Here is a 22,432-nt window from a genome sequence, read left to right as displayed (position 1 = left end):
CATTTATTGCACGCCCTATTCACACCCTCCTACACTATTCTTTCCATCGACACACTCTTCCCCTCCCATCCGGAGACGTAAATAAAAGTCGGAGGAGGTCGGAAAGAGGGGAAGCCCAGAAGCCGGCGGGCAACACGGGAGGGGGGAGGGTGAGAGAGAGAGTTGCCCGGCCGGTGAACGCCCAAACGAGACGACGAGATGGGCTTAAAGGAGACAACTAAACAGCTTTGTTTAACACTATGAGGGGGTGGTTTTACAGGGAGTCGGTCAGGAGCTTGTTCATCTTGGCGATGCGGGCCGAGACGCTGAGGTCGATGGTTCGGTCTCCGATCTCGACGACGAGTCCGCCAACAATGTCGGGGTTGACCTGGGTGAGGTTAGTTGTTAGGGGGCCTGGGTGGCATATCGAGGTCCAATTGGTGACGTACAGAGTTGGTGACCTTGAGCTTCTGGCCCTGGCTGATGTAGGCCGACTTGGAGACGGCAGACTCCAATCGGTTGAGGGTTCGCTTGTCGAGAGGCTAGAGCCGACGTCAGCTCAATGTTCCATCAATCCATCCATGAGTCCATCAATTGGCGTCGTATTCCCGATATAAGCCGATTGCTATTGCTCCCTCGGAGCTCCCCTCCCTCTCATCCAATATCCAAACGTACCTGGGCGCTGGTGACGGTGACCTCGACCTCGCCGCGGGCGGCAGAGATGATGGTGGCGAACTTGTCGCAGACGCCGGGCAGGAGGCCCAGTCGGTTGTTCTCGGCGAGGGTCTCGAGGAAGTTCTTGACGGTCTCGTTGCCGGAGCCGGCCTTCTTGGCGAGCTCCTCAATGATGGCCTTCTTGTCGGCCTCGGTCAGGGTAGGGGCCGAGAGGATGGCGGCCAGCTTGGCGTCCTTCTCGAAGAGGGCGCCGAGGTTGGAGAGGGCAGCGGCGGTGGGATCGAGGCTCGAGGTCTTGACGGCGGCAGTGTACTAAATTGACGCAAAAAAAATTCTTGTCAGCGACGGCGCGATCCATTGGCCCGGCCGGGGACGCATCGCGGGGCATCACGATGCCAATTGGGTTCGGAGGAGACGTTGTCGACCGGTGACGACCCCCGCGAGGCCCGGGGAGGGGGAGTGGTGTTGCTGTTTACCAGAGCAGTGGCATAGGTGCCATCGACGCCGAAGACGGACACGGGGGGCTTGACCTCGCTGGTAGCCGCGGCGGCGAAGGATCGGACGGGGACGGCGACGCGGAGAGCAGCGGCGCGCTGGGGAGCAGCGGCCCGGACGGTGCGGAGGACTTGTCGCGAGAACATGGCGGCGGGTGAGGGCGAGGTCGATGGAATTGGGGTCAAGGGAGTGATGGAGTTTCGGGTCGTCGAGCTCGATAACTTGGAGGTTGTTGCTTCTCGGCAATTTTCGGGCGTTGGATGCCTGGGCGGGTGTCAGGCATCCACTTTCGATTACATAACACGACTTGGTATTCTTGGCTTGACACCTTCAAGACACTAACAACAAACAAAGCAAAGAAGATGATTGCACAAAAGACACTTTCTTCCTGTAGCGATTCAGGTTCCATACCTGAAACTGTGTTCATCAGAGGAAGGCTCCTTTTATCAAGGACAAACCGTCATCTAAACTCGTGCCCTCTACTCTGATCATGATCGTACAACTTAAACAGCTCCCTAGCCCCTCCGAGTCCTAAACCGAACGCCCAAAAACTCCTGGATGCTAACCTTGACACACTCACGCAAATACCCGGCCCGTCTAGCGATCAAGCTTCTCCTAGTCGCTCTTCAACATGCTGTCCACCAGGTCTCCAAGGGGGCCCCAGTAGTCCCTCCCACTCGCCAAGCTGTGCTCGTCCACAAAGAGCACGTACTGCTTGAAGCTCGTGTTGAGGTGAGGCTCCAGACCCAGCTCGCGGATCACGGGGTAGTGGTGGCAGTAGATGTGCGCGTAGACACGGTACATGCGCTTGAAGATCTGGCGGACCAGCGCCGGGAATGACTTGGGGAACGGGACGCCTGGTGATGTTAGTGATGTAGTCAATAAAGGACACAATTGTAGCTACCAATCTTGCTGGGCAGGACCTGTTCGTTGTCAATGTTGGACTGCACCCATGTCATGAGCTGCTCAATGTATGCTGGAGCTGGCATCTTGGTTGGGCGCTTGTAGTTTTCGTTGTCCTGCCAGAGGTACTCGAACCTGCATGCAATCAGCTTCTGCAATGGTGTTATACCCGTGAAGGGCAGTCGTACTCGTCGGTGGCCTTCATCTCGGGGCATGACTGCGGCGAGCAAAACTCGGTGATGGCTCCGTAGAGAAGGTTGATCTGGTTGTAAAAGTCCACCACTAACAGTTCCTCATTAGCCCGCCATCTCGATGTAGGGCGCATGCTCGTCCAAACTCACTGTTGACAGCCAACCACTCGTTCTCGTCCTCGCCCTCTGGGAGCTTGACAACCTTGCGCAGGCTGCCGCCGCCTAGAGTCACCTCTGCATACTGCCGAAGCTGGTAACTAGCCGATCCACCCTTGCCCACGCGTGGGCGGAACTGGTTCCTCGTCCGTTGGTTCCTATCGATGACGGTCTCCGAGTCAGCAATCGTCACTTCGGCCACCACAGCCGGCGGTACGGGGTCTGAGGCGATGGAGACGGGGATGATGGTCGTCTCCATCTGGTGCATCGTCGACGGGGACTTGGGGCTCAGGTAGCGGAACATGTTGGCGGTGTGCGGCGAAGCCATGACGATGGATGGTTCATTCGATGGGTACTACTAACACGGTGGTCAAGAAAGCTTGAGCCATGGCGGGCAATCGACGACCGAGTCGAGGTTTTGGAGAGATGCGATGCTGCTGCTGCTGCTGCTTCTGCTTCATTCCAGCGGTTAGCGGGGCAATCGGCGTGACATTCAAGACGACGAGGGGAGGCGAACAAGGTGGGCAGAGGCTGATGAGACAAAGGGGCTTTTGTCTCGTCTCTTTTATGTACGTATATGCAGGAGTATGACTGCTGGAGGTTTTGAGTTTCGCGTCGGTGTTCGAAGAGGCTGAATATCAAAGGCGGGCGGAACGATAATGATGGCGTAGGTAGTGGAGGGAAGAGGTTTGGGTCGCCAGCCGTTGTTTACCCCATTTCCTGATTGGTGCCGTTGCTACGGAGCTCATACCCCACCACCGTCATACCTCAGGGTGTCAACCCGGTAAATCAATCTGGAGAACGGTTGTTTACTCTCGGTTTTATTGAAATAATCAACAGGGGGCATGTTTCTGTTGGGTTGGATGGTCACATTGAACAAGGCTGTGCTTTAAAGCAATTAGGCTGGAGTGGCTACACGAGCAAAGTAGTGCTGGAGATGCAACTTGGATGGAGATGCCTCTAAGACAGCACCGAGGCTGCATTATTACCGCTTTAACAACCGCTATTAAAAATCAGAGATACATACAAGAGTTTTTATGCTCGTTCTTTGATCGCCTTGACTCTGCTGGCCCATAGATCCCGAGAATTAGCACTGAATCGGGCAGAAGCCTATGGACACCCTCCATCACATCTGGCCGAGCCTGGGTTGAGCAAGCATTCCGTTTAATCAAGTATAGACCCTCACCATTACCATCTGCCTCTATGACCCCTTCCCCTTCCCCTTCCCCGCCCTCGGCCACCTCCTCGGCCTCTACCATGACCGGAGCCTCTGCCCCCGCCAAACGAGCGTCTCTCTGACTCGGCAGGGCCTTGTGCTCTTCTTTCTTGCCTCTCCTCCTGGCTCGCGTTCCATTTGTTGGTGATTCCGAGCAGCTCGCAGAAAGCAACAGTTTGCGGGCTGGTATATTCCTCCGGCTGCTCGTCGACGATTTCTGGGGCCCCGGCGACATATGGTGGAGCGGTGATCTCAAAGTTGTACGGCACGTCTAGCTTGCCCAGCTTGACGATGTTGTCTTCCACCCATTTTTGTTCAGCTTCGATGAGCGGTAGGTACTGCTCTTCGCCCAAATCAGGCGGTGTCTGAGCGTTTCGATCTCCAATGACAAGAGAATCGTGAAAGGCGCGAGTGATTGCAAGCCATTCTGGATCATACTGCAGTCGGTAACGAGGTGATTCCTTGGCTGGAGGATACTCAGAGCTCGTCTCCGATTTGAAGGGCTGAATCTCGCAGAGCTGCAGGAAGTGTCGTCCGGGCAAGCACTTGTCTAGAGCAAGGAACCGGACCTGCTTGTTGGTGATGCTAGGGGGCACTGGTTGGCCTGGTGTCTTCTTTGGCTGCGGACGAGCAAAAGATGCAGGGAGTTGTGCCCTCAACTCCTCAGATACCGCATTGGACTCTTCCGCCACCTCCTTCTCTTTGGGCTCACTCTCCTTGGTCTCCTGCTTTGCCTCTGGTTTGGCCTCATCCCCATCATCGTCGTCCAAGTCCAAGTCGATCTCGTCAGGATTCGTTTCCGCAGCCGCTACAGGCTCAGAAGCAGTTGGTTCCTTGCTTGGCTCTGGTGCAGGCACCTCTGAATCTTCATAGGTCTTGAGAGCACCGAACTTGACGTGCAGATGGGCAGAGAACCAGTAGGGCGGTCGTAGGCGGTCCATGACGTACTCTGCGGCGACACTTCCGAGGGTGCCATCTTTTGATTCTTGGCGGAAATCCCGCTTCTTCCTGAACAACCACTCCTGGTCACCATGCTTCTCGATAGCGCGCGGCCAATCGTGACTGAGACCGACATCCACCTGCGTCCGCACCTGTAGGAGTTTGCGAACATCAAACTCGCGGACATGGTACCATGACTTAACATCGTCTTGGTTAAAGGGAAGCCGCTCGTGGTGCGGCTTGCGGTAGTCAAAGCCCTTCCAGATGCCAGAGAGACCAGCAATGCGCAGTGGACCGAGACGCAAGACGTTGGCGGCGCCCAGATAGTAAATGTTGGGCGCGACCCAGCCACCGTAGTAGAGCTCCCATAGATGCGAGCTGGCTTCATGGTTGCCAGCAATGAATATGGTCAGGTAAGGAGCCTTGCATTCTCCAGAGTAGTACTTGGGAAAGTCTCCGAGCTGGCGATACTTGACAGGACAAGACATGATGCTCAAATCTGCAGCATTCCGAACAGTCTGTGGTGAGTGGTGAGCATGTGCCTAGAGAGTACCGGGATCAATAGTGAGAGCCAAAATACCTGAAAGTCGCCTCCGATAATGAGGACATCAACGCCATCCCACCTGCGATGCTTGCACGACTCGGCGACGGAGGCGTAGATAGCATCGAGTGTACCGTGGCCCTTGGAGCTGGTCAATGTTCATCCCGGTTAACAAATGAATCATCAAGAGCACTCACGCAGCCTTCAACCGCAACACGGACGCCCTGCGTCTCGAATGTGTTGGCGGACATTTTGCGTTTTCTGAAGTATTTGGAGTTGGGAACTTGCGAGCTAGCGGTCACACAGAGAAGTCTTCGATTTACGGCAGAACGGTCGCTGGCAACGTGACACCAAGCCAACCTTCCGAAAGAGAAATTGCCTCTAAATTTACATGCCATGTGCTTGACAGTAAAACTGATTAGGCATTAAAGACCAAGCTGGAGGAAGAATGGAGAGAACTAGTGGCAGAGAGGCTTTACCGACCAATAGAACAGATTTAGATGCCATAGGTACGCACTGGACTCTCTACACACACGAGATCACAGGGATGGCACATCCTCCATGATACAATATGTAGGTAGATATCACGGAATTACGACAAAATCAGAGTCACGTCAAAGAAATGTTGCCCTTCAGAAAAAGCGAAAGCTCAATGCGTCAACTGAGTCACGCAGAGTGAGAGGGATACTTCCATCTTCCATCTCTAATAGACGTTCGACCCACGGAGGAGTAGAAGAGAAGAACGCATATGCTGAAATGGGATTGTGTCACGCCTGTGTTGCCTTGGGTGAGTCTTCAAAGCATGTCTTGAATGTGAGTTCATCATCATTATTCGTAATAGCATCGATATTGCTTCTCGAATGTGCCGCAGGATCTCGTCCGTAGTGTAGCAAAGTCATCTGTATCCTTACCCAACTCCCCAACTCCGAAATTGTAGCCCTGGCCAACAATGCGAGGTGCAGATGTGTAGAGCAAAGAAAAAGGTAGAAAAGTCAAGTCCGCAGAATCTGACGTGAAGAAAATTCTTCACTTCAAGCTCATGTTTGCCCTAGCCGAAATTAGTATCAATGCATCCCACTGGAGCAGTGCGCACGGCTGGGCTGCATACTGGTCCAGGCCCAGGTAATCTGCTGCGGCCAACAGCTCAAGGCAGAGCTCGACCGGGATGTCCATGTCGGGAACATCCTCGCTGTCGCGGTAACGGTACCAGTAGTGGAAGTACTCGACGACCTTGTCCAATACCATGGCGCTGCGATTCCACCATTCATCAGCGTCTTGCTCTTCCAGTTCAGCATGCAGCCAGCAAAAGATGAGCGCAGATGAGGCCGGGTGCGGTTGTGGTCAGGTCAAGTGTAGTGAGCAATCAGCCAGCCCGACCGAGAAATATCTCAATCGTTCTGTCAGGAACGTGTCGTGAATTTTGTCATCAATCCACAGAGCAAGCCATGGCCACGGTGAGGCCATCCAAGGACTCGGGAAGACCGGGGTTGGAAGAGGCGGTTGAACAAACATGGCCAGCACGTTGATGGCATCGACCTACCTCATCTCTTGGAAGACGCACCGGGCATCTTGAGCCTCGGCGAACTGACTCCTCACGTCGAGCATGCCTTTGATGATGGGGCTGACGAGGGCGGCCTTGCGCAGGACGACAAACTCGAAGCCATCGCCAGAGACGAGGGTGATGTACTTGCTGGGCTCTGGAAAGTCCATGCTGACGGTTGTCCTGAGATGTTGCCGGTAGTTGTGATGTGGAAGGAAAAGAAAGAAGAAGCCCCTTGCAGAAGGATTTGTGAGAGAAGTGCATTTACGAGAACCCATCTGGACGAATCACGGGCGCGATAAGCCCCAGCCACATGGGAAATTTTTCGGTTGGGCACGTGCACGGGCCTCGACTCTCTTCTCGTCACTCTGACATCCGATGCTAGTGGAAAGTTTGGCGCTGCTTCAGCTTTCCGCAGTTGCCCCGTCAACATGTTTACTCGGGTAACTTGGGGCGCAACAAAGCCACACTTGAGACTTGACTCCCATAGTCCTTCCGCTCGTTTGACCTGCGCAGCCAGTCCAAACTTGCAGCAGACATCACATCTCCAACTCACCACAACTCAACTCGAGCATCCGCGATCCTCAAGAGCTGTTTTGCCTCTCAGTCGCCCTCGTCTAAAGGTCATCCATCACCTTATCATACACATCTCTACATCTCACGTTTATCTCATCGGTCGATTCCCTTCCACCCCGCATCGCTACGACGAACACAGCCGATTCTACTCTTGTATCCTGCTTCTGCAGCCTTTCTGCGCAGACGAGACGACGCACATCGTCTGGCCGACTTTTTCAATCTCCGCCGACCAGGCCACGAGGTTGACGGCTGAGACAAATCTCCACCGCCAACCCTCTGAGTGACCGCCTTGCGCCCAAGCATGGCATCATCCTACTATCGCAACTCTTACTACGACACCCTCGAGCAGCCCCGACGTCAACAGCGCACCCGCTCCAGCGAGGGCACCGTCAGCACCACTATGAGCTCGTCGACGGGCCGCGAGTCGGCAGCGACTCACGTCACAGAGGCTCCCACCTACTCCAAGAAGATTGTGGTTGTCGGCGATGGTGGTTGCGGCAAGACCTGTCTTCTTATCAGTTACAGCCAAGGGTATTTCCCAGAGGTAAGCGACACCTTCTCGTTCGCCTCAAAACGAATGCTGACCGCTCCTAGAAATATGTGCCGACCGTCTTTGAGAACTACATCACCTATCCTATCCATCCGCCCACCGGTAAGACGGTGGAACTTGCATTGTGGGATACTGCAGGCCAAGAAGAATATGACCGTCTCCGACCGCTCTCATACCCCGAGACCGACCTCATCTTTGTATGCTTTGCCATTGACTGCCCCAACTCGATAGACAATGTGCTCGATAAGGTAAGAATCCCCTCTCTTGGAGGTCAGTAGAGTACTAACCATGTCTTCGCAGTGGTACCCCGAGGTTCTGCACTTCTGCCCATACACGCCGCTTGTTCTGGTCGGACTCAAGTCAGATCTCCGCTACAAGAAGACATGTATCGACATGCTCAAGACCCAAGGACTTACGCCAGTCACTACCGAGCAGGGTATGGCTGTCGCCAAGAAGATGGGTGCGCAGTACATGGAGTGCAGCAGCAAGGAGATGCGCGGAGTCGACGAGATCTTTGAGCAGGCCATTCTTACTGTCGTGGCCAATGACCGGAAAACCCTTGAGGCTTCAGCAGTGGCTTCGAGCTCTGCCAACGAGGGGAGGTCATCACTTCCCGGGGCGGGACCCGTTAAGAGGAAGAAGAGAAAGTGTCAATTCCTCTAAGGCGTCCACAGCCTGAGATGATTGTTTTGGATTGAGGAGCTTTTCCGACTCGAGACTGTCCTTCAGTTCTTGGTCTCACCTCTCCTGGGGAGAGGGGGGTCAAGCGCAATAGAGAGGAGGCAGCAGAGCGGGACGGCATTAAAAGAGTTGTAATGACCATCGCATGAACAGTGTTTCTTATAACGATTGCACTTTATGTTATCTTTTTCCTTTTTTTGTTTTATCACTGTTCAACATCGACAGAAGATCCTACGAGGGAATGAGCCGAGGAGGTGAACCGGCAGAGATTATTGGGAAGCGCTCCCTCGATCATCTGGGGATCGCCTCGGAGGTATAAGGGACACACAGAGTGGTGTTCAGATGGATGATGGTTTGGCATGGCACGGCACGCAACGCATTGGGATTATGGAGTGATTTAGAAGATCAAGGATGGAGGGAGGACAACAATCGGGCTATTTCTTTGTACTGGGGCGGCATCTGGGCAGAGCACTTTCTAGATGCCTCTACAACTTGTTGATGGTCTTTTTTTTTCTTGTTTGTAGTATGGCACTGTTCACTCGATAGGGTTGTTGGGGTAGGGTTTTTGAAAACATCTTTAAAAGCAGCTTGTGCGTGCGTGTGTGTGTGTGTGCGCGCGCGTATCTATATCTCATTGTGAGGTGTGTGGTGAGGCAAGGTTTATGTTATATCATGAAGCATCTCAATGGCAAGACATACTTGTGTGGACTAGAATGAGCAAGACACTCTCGACATCTTCATTGGGTGGGTATATCCTAGAGAGTCCGAGATCAAAGTTGGTACAGCCAAATCCCCCAAGGTCATTTCATGCAAGAAATAGTAGCGGCTTCCCTCCAGTCCGCCCCGGACCCCGCTCGCCTGTGTTATACACATCTTCTTTATGTACAAGGTCCCAGCTCTTGTAAACTTTTTCTTTTGTCCCAGCATCTTTTAACCGTCATCATGAGAGGAGCATTCATTATACACTGTGAGCCAACGCCGACCGATAACCCTTTAATAGTACACGCAATTGCGGCCCGGGAAGGATCCCCCCGGGCATTAGAGTAGTTTAGTTGTTCTTGACGACACCGACCTTGGCGGCGCGCAGCACCCGGCCGTTGAGCTTGAAGCCCTTCTGCTGGACAAAGAAGACGGTGTTGTCCTCCTTGTCGGGCTGGGGGGCCATGAAGGTAGCCTCCTGCTCGTTGGGGTTGAACTTGTCGCCCTCGGGGTTGAGGCGCTCGAGGCCGTGCTTCTTGAGGGTGCTCATGAGGATGTCCTCGGTCATCTTGAGGCCCTCGTACAGGTTGGCGAGGTCCTGGAGGTGCTCGGGCTTCTCATCGACGTTGAGCTTTTCCTGGGGGACCATGCCCAGGGCGCGGTCCAAGTTGTCGACGCTGTCGACGAGATCCTTGGCGAACTTTTGGATGGCAAAGTCGCGGGCCGTCTTGACCTCACGCTGGGTGCGCTCTTGAAGGTTGCGGAAGTCGGCGACGGTGCGCAGGCACTTGTCCTGGTGTATAGTTAGTATATGTGAGGGATTGTGTGGATTGTCAATGGGTCACTAACCTTCCAGTCTCGGGCCTCGGTCTCTTTGGCCTCGAGGGCCTTCTTCAGCTCGGCAACAGAGTCGGCCTCGCCATTGGCGCTCTTCTCCTCCTTCTTGGTCTCCGTCTTGGCCTCCTCGGCAGGCTTTGCAGAGTCAGACTCCTTCGCATCGCTGTACCATCTTGACACGGCGGGCTGGGCGGCTCTGAGGGTGAAGGCGGGCGCCGACTGGAATTGCGACTGGATGAAGGGCCGAGGGGCGGCGGCGGCGCGGGGAGCGGCGCGAAGGGCTCGGGAGGAAGCAGTGACGACCTGGCGAAACATTGTGAATGAATTAGAGGAAGGGGGTGAATATATGGGAGTGAAGAGAGATTGGAGGTGGGAGAAGAGAATTGAAGCTGGTGGGCTTATGTAGCGGCTGTATGATCAGGAAGTTGAGATCCCCTCCACTCCGAGTTAGGACTGAAATTTTAAGCTGTCGGCATGATCCAGAGGCTGGCGCCGGCTGCGCTGCCGGGGAAGCTTCCAGCATTGGAGGGCAAGGTACGTAGCGGCGGATCAACGAAAGCCCGCCAGAGCTCATGCCCCGCTGGAGTTGGCCAATAACCTCTCATGACAACTAGCAAGGGCCCACCTTTTGCTGGCCTACGTCGTGCTCTGGCAACCTGGAGGCACGGAAGGCTAGCTATTGCTTCAGTGTGTCTGCCTCATCCAACGAAACAAGCACCATCTCGACGACAACCATTCCACCCTCATCAACGCCTTAACGCTTGCCAACTGCCCTCGCCGCCCACCCATCACCACCTACGAACACCCCTCCGACACGCGCAACTACTCCCTTCACAATGGCGGCGGCCGAATCGGCGAGGGTCCAGGAAGCACAGAAGCTCGCCAAGTCAGACCCGAGGAAGGCTGAGGCCATCTACAAGGAAATCATCTCCCAGGCCCCCAGCGCCACATCCGATGCTGCCACCCGCGAGTACGAGACGGCCTTGATTAGCCTGGGCGAGCTGTACCGGGACGAGAAGTGCGCGCTGCCTGTCAATATTCTCTATTGCTGTCCCCCACTAACGCCAACGACAGGAAGACGCAGGAGCTTGTGGATCTAGTCAAGGAGAGTCGATCAGTATTCTCTTCCTTTGCCAAGGCCAAGTCGGCAAAGCTGGGTATGCCTTCATATTGAGAGCGCTTGCGCTTACCCCCATATCCCCCAGCTAACACGGTGACGTAGTTCGCCAACTGCTCGACCTCTTCAAGGAAATCCCCAACAGCACCGATATCGAGATCGCTGTCACCAAGGACTGCATAGAATGGGCCACCGCCGAGCGCCGCGCCTTCCAGCGCCAGGACCTCGAGGCCCGCCTCGTCGCCCTGCAGATGGCCAAGCAGTCCTACTATGAAGCCCTCGGCCTCATCAACGGCCTCCTCCGCGAGCTCAAGCGCCTCGACGACAAGCTCCGCCTCGTCGAGGTCCAACTCCTAGAGTCGAGGGTCTACCACGCCCTCGGCAACATCCCCAAGGCCCGCGCCGCCTTGACCAGCGCACGCACGAGCGCTGCTAGTGTCTATACCCCCCCGCTGCTGCAGGCCAACCTCGACATGCAGAGCGGTATGCTCCACGCCGAGGACAAGGACTTCAACACTGCCTTTTCCTACTTTATCGAGGCCCTCGATGGATACCACACCCAAGACGAGGGCCCCAAGGCTCAAGCTGCCCTCCAGTACATGCTTCTCTGCAAGATCATGCTTAACCTCGTCGACGACGTCAACAACCTCATGACCTCGAAGCAAGCCCTCAAGTACGCCGGCAAGAACCTTGAGGCCATGAAGGCCATCGCCCGCGCTCACTCAAATCGGTCACTCGAGGAGTATGAGCGTGCCCTCTCTTCTTACCGCTACGAACTGGGAAGCGACGCCTTTATCCGTAACCACCTCCGCCGCCTCTACGATGCTATGCTCGAGCAGAACCTTATCAAGGTCATCGAGCCCTTCTCGCGCGTCGAGATCGACCACATCGCCAAGATGGTTGGCCTCGACACTCAGCAGGTGGAGCGAAAACTGTCGCAGATGATCCTCGACAAGGTCATCATCGGCGTCCTGGATCAGGGTGCTGGCTGCCTCATCATCTTTGACGAGACGCAGCGGGATGAGTCGTACGACGCGGCTCTGGCCACTATTGAGAAGCTGAGCAACGTGGTGGATGTATTGTACACGAACCAGGCGTCCATGCTGGAATAGAGGGGATGGGCTGGGCTATCTGGGGCGGCCGGAGTCCGCCGCGCATCTGTATGTAATATGTCACACAGTAGATCAGGCGTTTCAAGAGGGAACAGAATCGTCTATGCTGAGCTTTTTTTTTTTTTCATCGCTGCGTCATTGTTCATGTGCTTTGTACTGCTATGTCTAACTTTCATATCCTAAATAACGGTGTTTTTGTAAAAAGGGGTATGTGGCGATGTGTGTGCGCGTGGGTAGGCGTGTAACCAACAATTGCAATGCAATCAATGCTTGAACGATACAAATTGGTATCTCCTCCAAAGGACAACTCATCGAAACGCCTCATGCATGCTAGACCAGCTAATTCCCATACTTTCATAAAACTCGATTCCAAAAAAAATCTTCAGTGAAACATGACTCGTGATGACGGTCTGTCGACGACGCCTTGGCTTCTCCTCTCCTCGCCGAGGATCAGGGCGAACAGCCTCTTTGCCAAAGAGGCCTCGTCCCAGCCGCCGACTTCGGCCTTGAAGGCGTCGACGCAGTCGAGGTGCCAGCGCTCCAGCGTCATGGATTCGCCCTGGCTCTTGACCGTCTTGCCCAGGAACTTGTCTGAGCGGCGCTCGTAGTTGGTGCGGTAAGGCCCCTGGCGGCGGAGCTGGAGCAGCTCGTCCAGGAAAAGCCAGTGCTGCCGTGTCCAGACGGTCTTGGACAGCGGTTGGGGCTGTTGTTGTTTTGCAACGGGTGAGGCGTCGGACATGGAGACGTCAGAAGCCACGGCGTTCTCCTTGTTGGCATTCTGCCGGGGTGGTGGTCTCAGACGTGGACGCTGAGCTGTGTTGCTAGACTGCGATGCTGCAGACGAATTGGACAGTCTGCGTTGCTGTCGAGCTTTGGCCTGCTCGACAGGAGAGAGAACGCTGCTAGTGAACTCGACCACACGGCCGGGTGTGTGTGGTTTCAGGGGAGAGCGCAGACTAGACTTGGTTGGGGACGCGTTCTTAGGTGGGAGGGGTCTGAGAAGGGGTCGAGATGGCTCAGGGGAGTCCTCGCTGGCATTGGAAGTCTCTTGCTGCCACCTCTGGATGTCGGCATGAGAGAGCTGCATCCTTGGCGGAGTGGGCGCGCTATTAGTTGGTGCAACAGCTTGGGTTGAAGTTTTGAAGAAGGACTGGCTCGGCTGTCTTCGTTGAGGTGTGAAGTTCCTCTTCTGTGGCACCGAGGGCATCTCGTGCTCTTCAAGCTCTTCAGGTTCTGACTGCCCCTCAGTCCCCTCCTGCTCCGTAGAAGCCCCTTGTGATTCTGCTTCCTCTTCTTGCCGCCTTGATACTGGCTGCGGAGCGCGGACAGGAGAGAAGAAACCAGCCCGAGGCCCTGCTCGAGGCTGTAATTCCTGCTGTGGCAACTGTGGAAACATGGAACTTGTTGGCAGGGTGGGTTCTGCTTCCACCGGTTCGGGCTCGGCTGGTCGGGATACAGGCTTCTTGGCTGACAGAAATTTCTCGGCTAGCATCCCTGGGATAGCCGCTGGTGAAGAGAAGAAGGTAGAAAGGTCGAAGCGACTAGCCTTGACTGCAGATTCCGGGGCCCTGTTCTGCTGCTGCTGGGTGTTGCCCTTCTGAGAGAGAAGTGAGTATTCCTCTGCTTGAGCTGGCTCCGGCACAGCGTCCTCTGTGGCATCAGCGTCTGATGCTTCCGCGTCTGCTCCCTCCTCTACCACCTCCTCTGCCTCCACCTCTTCGTTGGCTTCTTCTGTGACTTCCTGAACGTTCCTTTGGGCAACTGGTTGTATCTCACGCTGTGCCTCACGACTTGTACGTTTCGTCCAGGGGCTAGGTAGGGTGCTCCGCCTAGTAGTGGGAGCCTCGGCCGTCTTCTCCCTGGAGTGTTGGCGAGCCGCGCGAGGAGACGACCGCTGTGCTTCGAACTCCCAAATATCCATATCGTCACCATCCTGTTCAGGCTCCTCATCTGCCTCGTCCGTTGCGCCATCTAGTTGGCCTCGATCGATAGCTGGGCTCTTTGCCTTCCCAACTGTCGATCGAGCAAAGGCCTCAAGCGGAACATCGCCACGAAGATTTGCGCTAATAGGGCCCTCGTTCTCCACCCAACTCATTCCATCCTCACTGCGAGGCTGGAAACGGAGAGAGCTTGCCGTAGACTCCCGAGATGATCTCCGTGACCGCCGTGGTGAAGGATCACCGCCACTTCTCTCAAGCGCTTCCATAAAGCTAGCTTGACCAGTGTGTCTGGTGTCCGTACCAAAGGGATCCTCGTATGCCTCGTTGGCCGGGGGTATTTGAGTAACTGCTGGGAAGGCAACGGATCTCCCAGGGCTGGCGCTCAGACGTCGGATCGACTGCGTTTCCCGGGGTCCCAGCTCTCTGCTCACAGAGCTCCTGAAGGGGCTCCGCAGGTGTTGCTCACGTGTCTCTGGCGAGGGAGGATCCGATGTCACGCTTTGCAACGCCCGTCCTGCTCGCACGATAGGGGAGAGTGTAGGCCGTAGCACCTTCTCCGATACTGCTTCTGGAAGAAGTGACTGGGGATCCTGAAGAGGAGACGTCATCTGGTTGAGTGGCGTAACCTCAGGCTGACGGGCGTCGTTAGGTACAAATAAAGCTGTTGGCCGCGGCTCGTTGATATCCGGTAATTCCTCGTCCTCTTCCGGCTCGTTATCCTCCTGCATCTCTTCAGCAGGTTCATCCACGACAGCGTCCTCGATATCTTCGTCGACGACTTCCTCCACAATTTCCGGAACAATCTGGACTTGGCTGGCCGAGGATTGCCCGGACGATGGAGCAGCTGGAGAAGAGCCTCGAGGGGATGTAGATGTGGCCGAGGTTCCCGACATGTGTATCGATTTTTCGGCATGATCCTCTTGAGCATCAAGTTGCGGTGGGGTATCGTCAGGGGTAGGGAGACGTCCAGCGTCCGATCGAGAGACGACACTTCCATTGGAAGCTACCGGGGGGTCTCTCTGCCCTTCCTGTTCTTGTTCCTGTTCCTGTTCCTCCTCTTGTTCTGGCTGTTGTTGTTGCTCTTGCTCTGCGTGCTCTTGTTCTTCCTCCTCTTCAACTGGCTGGGGAGGCTGCTCATCCTCCATTTCCACATCTTCATCTTCCAACAATGTCTCATCCACAACATTTCTTCGAGGTCGTCGTGGCGTCGCAGCTTCAAGTACAGCATCAGGAATTTCGGAAAATGAGTCATCATACAAATTCGACTCTTCGTGATCTGGGGGGGCCGACGATCTTTGCCCCCCAGAAGTAATAGGGGAGTCATGCTCTTCAGGTGCCTCTAGTGCCGCATCCGCATTCTCTCTCGCATTCAGCTCCAATACTTGGCGCCGTAAGGGTGTAGATCCCATCCTCCGAGGGCTTCGAAGCCACCTTGGGGACATGTTGCGATTCGGCGAAAAAGTCAGGGGAGGACGAATGCTGGGTTTTCTAGGTTCTTCTCGGGGTGGAGAGGAGGCAGGCTCAGCTGGCTTGGGGGCTTCAGCGGATTCCGCCTCCGTGTTAGGCCTGTCCCGCTCTTGCAAGGATTGGCGTAGAGATTCAAGGGTGTTATTGATGATCATGCTCGTTTCTTCGCCAATATCGTTCTCAGGGACTTCCTGGACGGAGCTGCGCAAGTTTGCCTGGAGCGATGGAAGAGAGTCCATGAAAATCATGCTAAAGTCTTCGCCAGCCGCAATGGTGTCGTTATTCATAGGTTGAATTTCGCTTTCAGGCTCGTCTGCGGAAGAGACATCGCTGCCAGCAGGTGGAAGGTATCCGTAGTCTCCAAAATCCGAAGTATCGGCCTCTTGTTCATGGTCAGGGCTTGAGGGCGCAGGCTCTCTTTGAGCTATTCGACTTGAAGGCCGTGGGGTTGGTTCGTCGTCCAGTGTTGCCATCCAAATATCCGAATCAGGCTCCGAATGCGGCAGAGCCGTATTATCGTTCTGGGCGGTATTGTTCTGGGCTTGAGTTGCTTGCAACCCTTCAGCTTCTGAAGGCGTGATGATCAGAGTCATCTCATTGTCAACTTGAGAGTCGTCGCCCCGAAGAGAGGGAAGCGCAGGAGCTTCATTCATCACTTCCGCCACTTCTTCAGGACCAAGTTCTTGCCGTCTTCTTTCGATATCATCAGCTCCTCCATCCACGTCAGTTCCCAGCTCGCTGGGTGGTTCAGCAGGTCGATTCTTGGGCGGTCGACCTCTTCTCTTTGTTCCTGGCGTGCGGCCTGCGTTGGACCCTGCCGTCTCGTTCCCCGTCTCCGTACCCTTCGATAATCGCGGTCGCCTTGGTGTTTTCTTGATTGGAGTTCCCGACTTTCTCTTGGTGCCTGCGCCGGGCAGAGGTGTTCCATTTGTTTTCCTCGGCCGGCCCCTCCTCCTCGGGGTCGCGTTTGGGTCAGCCATCTCCTCCTCAATGGCCTTCTTCAAAGGCACAGTCGTCGTGGTCGCCATCTCTCTCCGCCTGGACATTGGCAACAAAGGACTCGAAGTCTGGAACAGTTTTCGTCGCGCGCTTCCCGGGCCGGCCGTCGCGCTTGGCTCCTCCGTCTCGACCGTCACCAATAGCTTCTGGGGGGCTCGATCGTCGCCGACCTCGAGCTCAAACATCTGCTTCCTGGGCGAGGTGCCCAGGGTGGAAAACCGGCTGGACCGTTGGCTGCTGCGGGGAACGCGGCGCGTTGATGAAGGCAGGACCACGCTCGTATCGATGGTGTCGTTGAGCGGATCAGGCGACGACATGATGTCCGCGCTGGGCGTGGCGATGTTGGCAACCGAGTGCCAGCGGACTTGGAAGGCTTCGGACTCGAGACCGGACTTTCTGCGCCGTGGCATTGACGAGCAGTGGTAGAATTACTCAAAACAATCATGGATGGGTGGGATATGCCAGATACCGCGACGCTGGGCTGAAGGTGGTTAAACCCGCGGTGTGGGTGTGCGACTTGCAAGGATGAAGCGTGTGTGGCGGTCGATTTGTTTACTTAGACCTGGATGGGGCCTAGCGCGGGCACCGCGTCCGCACTTTTTGTTTCTCCTTGGCTCCGAGTTTGGAGATCCTCAGATCCCGAGTTTTGGTCGTTTAAAGTGGCTCTCCTGACAATGCCTTCATCAGGTTTAGCGCGACACGGTAAAGAGCTGGGCTTGCCGACCGGGTCTTCCCCACGTCACATGCCGGTCCAACCAACAGAAGTGGAGGGGAAGGAGGAGGTGACTTCATTTTCAGATGCGGAACATTGGCCGATTCCAGCTAAGGTTACTCGGTATCATGTCCCGACCTCGGTATTTTTAGGGGCACGGCTCCTCCTCGAGTCAAGTTGACCAGACGCCGATCCCGAGATAGACGCTCTTAAGCCAGGCAGGCCCTTAAACCAGGCTTAGGTAGGCATGCGCATGTTCTTGACTGGGTTTTAAGTCGAGCACGGCCCCGCGAAACCATCCCCTTCCCCAGGTTTTTATAAGTTCCCCAATTCCCCTTCACTTGACTCGCCTCCCACGCATTGAAGCTCAAGCCTCTTCCTGTCTGTCGCTGCTCGCTTAAGCATACCCCGACGTGCATCATGTCCGACAACGCCGACAAGGAGACCACCCCCCAGGTCGAGATACCTGAAAAGGTCGAGATCACGCCCGCAAAGGTCATCGTCACTGAGAAGGCGCCCATTCCCCAGAACGACAATGTCGCCCACGCCCTCGCCGGCGCTGGTGGTGGTCTTCTGTCCATGGTCCTGACGTAGGGCTAGTCCCCAGTGTCGCATCGCGATCGCTAGCTGACGAGTATTCAAGGTACCCACTCATCACCCTCTCCACGCGCGCCCAGGTCGAGTCCAAGAAGGCCGAGAGCAAGTTCAGCGAGGCCGTTGGCAACATCATCGCCCGCGAGGGTATCTCGGGCCTCTACTCCGGTATCAACTCGGCCCTCTTCGGCATCAGCATCACCAACTTTGTCTACTACTACTGGTATGAATGGACCCGCACCTTCTTTGAGAAGGCCGCTGCCAAGGCCGGCCGCGCCGGTGCGAAGCTCACCACGGTCGAGTCCATGATCGCCGGAGCCATCGCCGGGTCGGCCACCGTCATCATCACCAACCCCATCTGGGTCGTCAACACCCGGGTCACCACCCGCCAGCAGGAGAAGAAGAAGGACGACGTCGAGGCCGGTGCCGAGGCCAAGCCTTCCAAGCCCCCCAGCACCATCGGCACTCTGCTGCAGCTCCTCAAGAACGAGGGCCCCCAGGCTCTCTTTGCCGGCGTCATTCCGGCCCTGGTCCTCGTCATTAACCCCATTCTTCAGTACACTCTCTTTGAGCAGCTGAAGAACACGGTGGAGAAGCGCCGCAAGGTTACCCCTACTATCGCCTTCTTCCTTGGTGCTCTGGGCAAGCTGTTTGCGACCACCATCACCTACCCCTACATCACTGTCAAGAGTCAGATGCACGTTCAGAGCGAGGGCAAGAAGGAGGGCTCTTTTGCCGCTCTCCGCCGCATTGTAAGCGAGAGTGGTTACTCTGGTCTCTACAGAGGTCAGTATCTATATCCATACTTACACGGAATGGCATGCTAACAGAGAAACAGGCATTGGCCCCAAGGTCACCCAGAGCGTGCTGACTGCCGCCCTGCTCTTCGCCTTCAAGGATGTGCTATATGAGCAGACCGTCCGACTTCGCATGGCCGGGGCTGCTCGACGACGTGTTGCGGCTTAAGCGATGCTTCACAATCCCAGTTAGCTCAGGCGCGGGTCCCACCTCGACTATCTCGCAGACCCAGTCTTGAGGGCAGACCAATCGCCTTGATACCGATATCTCGGCAGCCAATACATTTGCGGTGAGAATGGAATTGGCATATCAACAGATTTTGACACGATGAAACCGGCGTTTCTTTTGTTTACTTCCTTGATTTACAGCCATTCGAATACGTATTCGAATCTATTGTCAAGTCTATAACAGGGATGGAGGACGGATGGATGGATGGATGGAAGAGGAGGCAAACTCTCATTTGGATACCCAAATGTACAACTATACCTGTGAACGCACTCTAGATTTAGCCTCATTTTATCCTTTGAATTATCATTTATCCTCTTAGGCCTCTCCCACCTCCTAGGTAGGGATTATCCGAGGCACGATCCACCAGTCGTGATAAGATTTATCCGGCGTCGGCACCTCGGCCTTGATCTTCAGTTCACCAGTTTCCTGCTCCCTCTTAACGGCCTTTTGCAGTGCCGAGATCGCTATTCCCGTCGCGATGCAGGCCTTGAGGGCATTCTTCTTGGACCCGACCCACCGGTCGTGGGAGCCTACAGAGAACGAATCCTCAGGCGTGAACTTGGACAGCACCTCGAAGCCCTTCTTAGCACCTGCGAGGGCCTTTTCTGCGTATTCGAGGATCTCCGGAGTCGTTACCTCGGGCTGCGATGTTCCTTGAGTGAATTCGTCAAAGCTGGGGAGCGTTGGCAGGCCAATGGCGGCAAACGGCCGCATTCGGAGGTCGTACCGAAGCTCGTCGTTGCTATAAGGTCTTGGGGGCACCTTGACGAGCTTCAGCCGGGTAAGAACGGTGTAGAGGCAAGACAGGGCGTCCGACAGTTCCCATGTCACGGCAGAGTCGAGCAGCATCAGCCGGATGAAGGCCAGTGATCGCTCGAGCTGGCGGTCGACGGCTGGGTTCGGGTGCTGGGAGGCTGCTCGGGACTCCTCCGCCCTCCGGATGACAAACGACTTGATCCTCTCCGTGTGCTGGACCCTCCACTTAGCAAGGTAGTTCAGGTACCAATACATGCCAGCGAGTTCGTCTGGCTGGTAGACCTCCAGCTCAAAGCCCAGTTGCACGATCCATTCCATCAGACGCATCTTGTACAGATATGTCCATGATGAAAGCGGAAGTGAGTACGTTTCCATTGGGATGCCCATGCCTGTTGATTGCCTCATCGGCCGTTCCTTGACCTTGACTTGGATGATCTGGTCAATCTCCTCAGCATCTGCCTGGAGATTCTCCCAGTCCCGGATGATGTGACAGAGCGTGCGTCGTACACGGCATCGGTTCTGGCAGAATGTCCGCAGTACATCCAGGAAGGGCTGTGCTGCTCTCTGACGGAAGAGCTCCATCTGCTCGGCCATGACGAAGCGTGGGTCCTGAGGAAACTCGATCTCATCGTTGGCACGGTCAAGCTGAAGGCTTGCCGGCATAGACACGGTAGCAAAGTCATCATCCATGATCTGGCGGATGCTCATGGAACCCAAAACTTCCATCTCGTTAAACAGGAACGTCTGCAGCAGAGTCCGCACGTATACCAGTGGCTGGGGCTTCTTGGCCTGGAAGGTTGACACGAATGTCTGTCTATTATTAGCATTAACCTCCTGAGATGGGAATGCTTGTTACCTGAAGACTCTGGGAGTCGCTGTAATGAAGCACGTCGATCAACTGAGCACCATCCTTGAACAGCCTCAACAAATGACCAAAAGCATCGTCAAACTCCAGCTTCACGATGGGCCTCGGAGGCATGGTACTAGCAAGCTTGCGTTGCAGCTTGGCGCTAAAGGCTTCGTCGACGGGCCGTCCTAGTGAGTGAGATGACTTGATGCTCGGAAGTAGTTGCAGGGCCTCCAGCCACGGCTTCCTAGCGACATCGGGTTCCCTCATGTGCTGGGGGCATTGGGTCGCATCCAGGAATAAGGATCTCAGCTGTAGCCGACGGTCAAGGGCTTCTCGAATGTCATCACTGACTTCCTCACCCAATGTGGCTAGCAGACTCCTCGCTTCTTGGATGGCTTGCTGGACAGCCTGTGGCTGTATCTCGGCAAGCAGGGTCCTGTTGTACGTGTTTGTGACAAAGTCTTCCTCCTATATACAGTGTCAGGACGATCTTGACCTTGAGTCCGGTGCAGTGATGATACTCACCTCATAGTAATGTTCAGACCTAATCCTTTCGTTCACGTAACCACAGGCCTTCAGTAGGCCAAGGCAATAAGCCCTGAGAATCTCAAGCATACTGGACCTGCTTGGGGAATCATTTGGCGCATTTCGGACAAACCGGGCTTCTCCCACACTGATTGGCGTTGGCATCAGGAGGGCCTCGGCGTAGACGCTGGTGAACAGAGTTTGTGAGAGGGGATATCCGAGGTGCCATGCCATCTAGGGAAATGAGCACAAGTTCAGTTATCAAATAGTGAGAAACACTCGCCTCGTGGCAGAGAAGCTGATCTATGACCCCCAGCACCTCCTCCGGGAGCAGCGGCCGACTGACATCATACAGCTCTTCAAGATCATCGGCTGACTTGACACAACCGCTGTCCATTTTGGGATCCATGATCTATGCCTGTGAGCCTCACCATGAGCCACAGCTTTCAGAATCATACCTCGAGAGCCGCGACGGACTCAAAAAGCGTAAAGAAGCCATCCTTGACGAGATCGCCGGGTGCGAGAGCTGCCAGTGTCAATCGCGGGGTTCACCACAGAAGCACGAGACCACGACCTACTCTGAACAGCCTGAGCGAACTTTTCGGTAATGTCAACGGCGAGGATGCCCTCGGTCTTGATATCAGGCGGCGGCGGAGGCGGCGGATCATATTCCTGGCCCAGCGATAGTCTCGCGATATCTGGGCCTCACAGTCAGACTTTTTGACGGGGTCATCACCATCTCCCATCCATCTTTTGGGTACCCACCGTCCGGGATCCCGATACCGAAGTCGGCCATGTCGACGGTTTAACGTGACGTCCGCCGCATCAAAAGGGATGGGGGTATTATCGCACGAGCGGGCGTGCGAGGGTGAAAGAAAAAGGGCAGGAATTATTAGAGAGTGAAGTTAGGCAAGGGAGCAAGATGATGGTTCAGATGGTTTAGGTTCCACTGCTCCCGTCTCTTTTGGGAGCCCAAAAAGTCACCAGATGGCAGATGAGATCGACATTCACAAATGAGCGAGAATGGCGATTGTGGTGAAATCGGTCAAGGTAAAATGAATGGTCAAGTTCTACTGTCATGAAATCTGATTGTTGACGATATGGGTTTTGTGGAGAGGCACCTGTTTTCCTCGGCGGTAGCCGGGTAGCCTCGAGTTGCGTCCCGCCGAGCATCACCAGTGTAGCAGTCGAGACGGGCACAACATACAGTCACCAGCAATTTTCCCTTGGGGTCCGTCAATTGCAGTCGTAGTCTTTTTTGGTTGATTGATAACATTGCAGCAATCGTTATTGATACAGTGGCACTAGGTGCATGCAATTGGTTGCCCTCCCCGTGAGCAGGCTGAGCTGCTCTGT

General features: G+C 55.2%; 10 protein-coding genes across 10 annotated transcripts; 3 read left to right on the top strand and 7 right to left on the bottom strand.

Moving 5' to 3' along the window:
* Positions 1-253: 253 nt before the first annotated feature.
* MRS44_001273 (uncharacterized protein) lies at positions 254-1,295 on the bottom strand (the record flags this gene model as incomplete). Its single annotated transcript, XM_046274946.2, has 4 exons — positions 254-367; positions 429-521; positions 655-966; positions 1,131-1,295. The coding sequence occupies 4 exons, from the start codon at positions 1,293-1,295 to the stop codon at positions 254-256; spliced, it is 684 nt and encodes a 227-aa protein (XP_046138472.2).
* Positions 1,296-1,764: 469 nt separating this feature from the next.
* On the bottom strand, positions 1,765-2,727 carry MRS44_001272 (uncharacterized protein; the record flags this gene model as incomplete). The annotated part of the gene is made up of 4 exons (XM_065623624.1): positions 1,765-2,006; positions 2,054-2,187; positions 2,241-2,334; positions 2,394-2,727. 4 exons carry the CDS (start codon positions 2,725-2,727, stop codon positions 1,765-1,767), a joined length of 804 nt encoding a protein of 267 aa, XP_065480062.1.
* An 860-nt stretch (positions 2,728-3,587) lies between these two features.
* On the bottom strand, positions 3,588-5,346 carry MRS44_001271 (uncharacterized protein; the record flags this gene model as incomplete). The annotated part of the gene is made up of 3 exons (XM_065623623.1): positions 3,588-5,072; positions 5,135-5,236; positions 5,293-5,346. 3 exons carry the CDS (start codon positions 5,344-5,346, stop codon positions 3,588-3,590), a joined length of 1,641 nt encoding a protein of 546 aa, XP_065480061.1.
* A 775-nt stretch (positions 5,347-6,121) lies between these two features.
* On the bottom strand, positions 6,122-6,805 carry MRS44_001270 (uncharacterized protein; the record flags this gene model as incomplete). The annotated part of the gene is made up of 3 exons (XM_065623622.1): positions 6,122-6,143; positions 6,204-6,344; positions 6,657-6,805. The coding sequence occupies 3 exons, from the start codon at positions 6,803-6,805 to the stop codon at positions 6,122-6,124; spliced, it is 312 nt and encodes a 103-aa protein (XP_065480060.1).
* Positions 6,806-7,512: 707 nt separating this feature from the next.
* MRS44_001269 (uncharacterized protein) lies at positions 7,513-8,424 on the top strand (the record flags this gene model as incomplete). The annotated part of the gene is made up of 3 exons (XM_046267425.2): positions 7,513-7,755; positions 7,806-8,009; positions 8,062-8,424. The coding sequence occupies 3 exons, from the start codon at positions 7,513-7,515 to the stop codon at positions 8,422-8,424; spliced, it is 810 nt and encodes a 269-aa protein (XP_046138476.1).
* Positions 8,425-9,490: 1,066 nt separating this feature from the next.
* MRS44_001268 (uncharacterized protein) lies at positions 9,491-10,293 on the bottom strand (the record flags this gene model as incomplete). Its single annotated transcript, XM_046273437.2, has 2 exons — positions 9,491-9,934; positions 9,991-10,293. 2 exons carry the CDS (start codon positions 10,291-10,293, stop codon positions 9,491-9,493), a joined length of 747 nt encoding a protein of 248 aa, XP_046138477.2.
* A 521-nt stretch (positions 10,294-10,814) lies between these two features.
* MRS44_001267 (uncharacterized protein) lies at positions 10,815-12,207 on the top strand (the record flags this gene model as incomplete). Its single annotated transcript, XM_046274948.2, has 3 exons — positions 10,815-10,996; positions 11,053-11,135; positions 11,201-12,207. 3 exons carry the CDS (start codon positions 10,815-10,817, stop codon positions 12,205-12,207), a joined length of 1,272 nt encoding a protein of 423 aa, XP_046138478.1.
* A 382-nt stretch (positions 12,208-12,589) lies between these two features.
* Positions 12,590-17,023, bottom strand: MRS44_001266 (uncharacterized protein; the record flags this gene model as incomplete). The annotated part of the gene is made up of 1 exon (XM_046274949.2): positions 12,590-17,023. One exon carries the CDS (start codon positions 17,021-17,023, stop codon positions 12,590-12,592), a length of 4,434 nt encoding a protein of 1,477 aa, XP_046138479.2.
* A 722-nt stretch (positions 17,024-17,745) lies between these two features.
* Positions 17,746-18,885, top strand: MRS44_001265 (uncharacterized protein; the record flags this gene model as incomplete). Its single annotated transcript, XM_046267427.2, has 3 exons — positions 17,746-17,915; positions 17,969-18,705; positions 18,758-18,885. The coding sequence occupies 3 exons, from the start codon at positions 17,746-17,748 to the stop codon at positions 18,883-18,885; spliced, it is 1,035 nt and encodes a 344-aa protein (XP_046138480.1).
* A 393-nt stretch (positions 18,886-19,278) lies between these two features.
* On the bottom strand, positions 19,279-21,872 carry MRS44_001264 (uncharacterized protein; the record flags this gene model as incomplete). Its single annotated transcript, XM_065623621.1, has 8 exons — positions 19,279-20,511; positions 20,558-21,019; positions 21,077-21,149; positions 21,210-21,310; positions 21,423-21,488; positions 21,535-21,602; positions 21,655-21,774; positions 21,842-21,872. 8 exons carry the CDS (start codon positions 21,870-21,872, stop codon positions 19,279-19,281), a joined length of 2,154 nt encoding a protein of 717 aa, XP_065480059.1.
* Between the last annotated feature and the right edge of the window lie 560 nt (positions 21,873-22,432).

The sequence above is a fragment of the Fusarium solani genome (assembly GCF_023522795.1).
Source record: "Fusarium solani strain SB1 chromosome Unknown bctg00000000, whole genome shotgun sequence".
NCBI lineage: Eukaryota > Fungi > Ascomycota > Sordariomycetes > Hypocreales > Nectriaceae > Fusarium > Fusarium solani.
The sequence above is the reverse complement of the archived record's forward strand: the minus strand, read 5'-3'. Positions and strand labels throughout refer to the sequence as shown.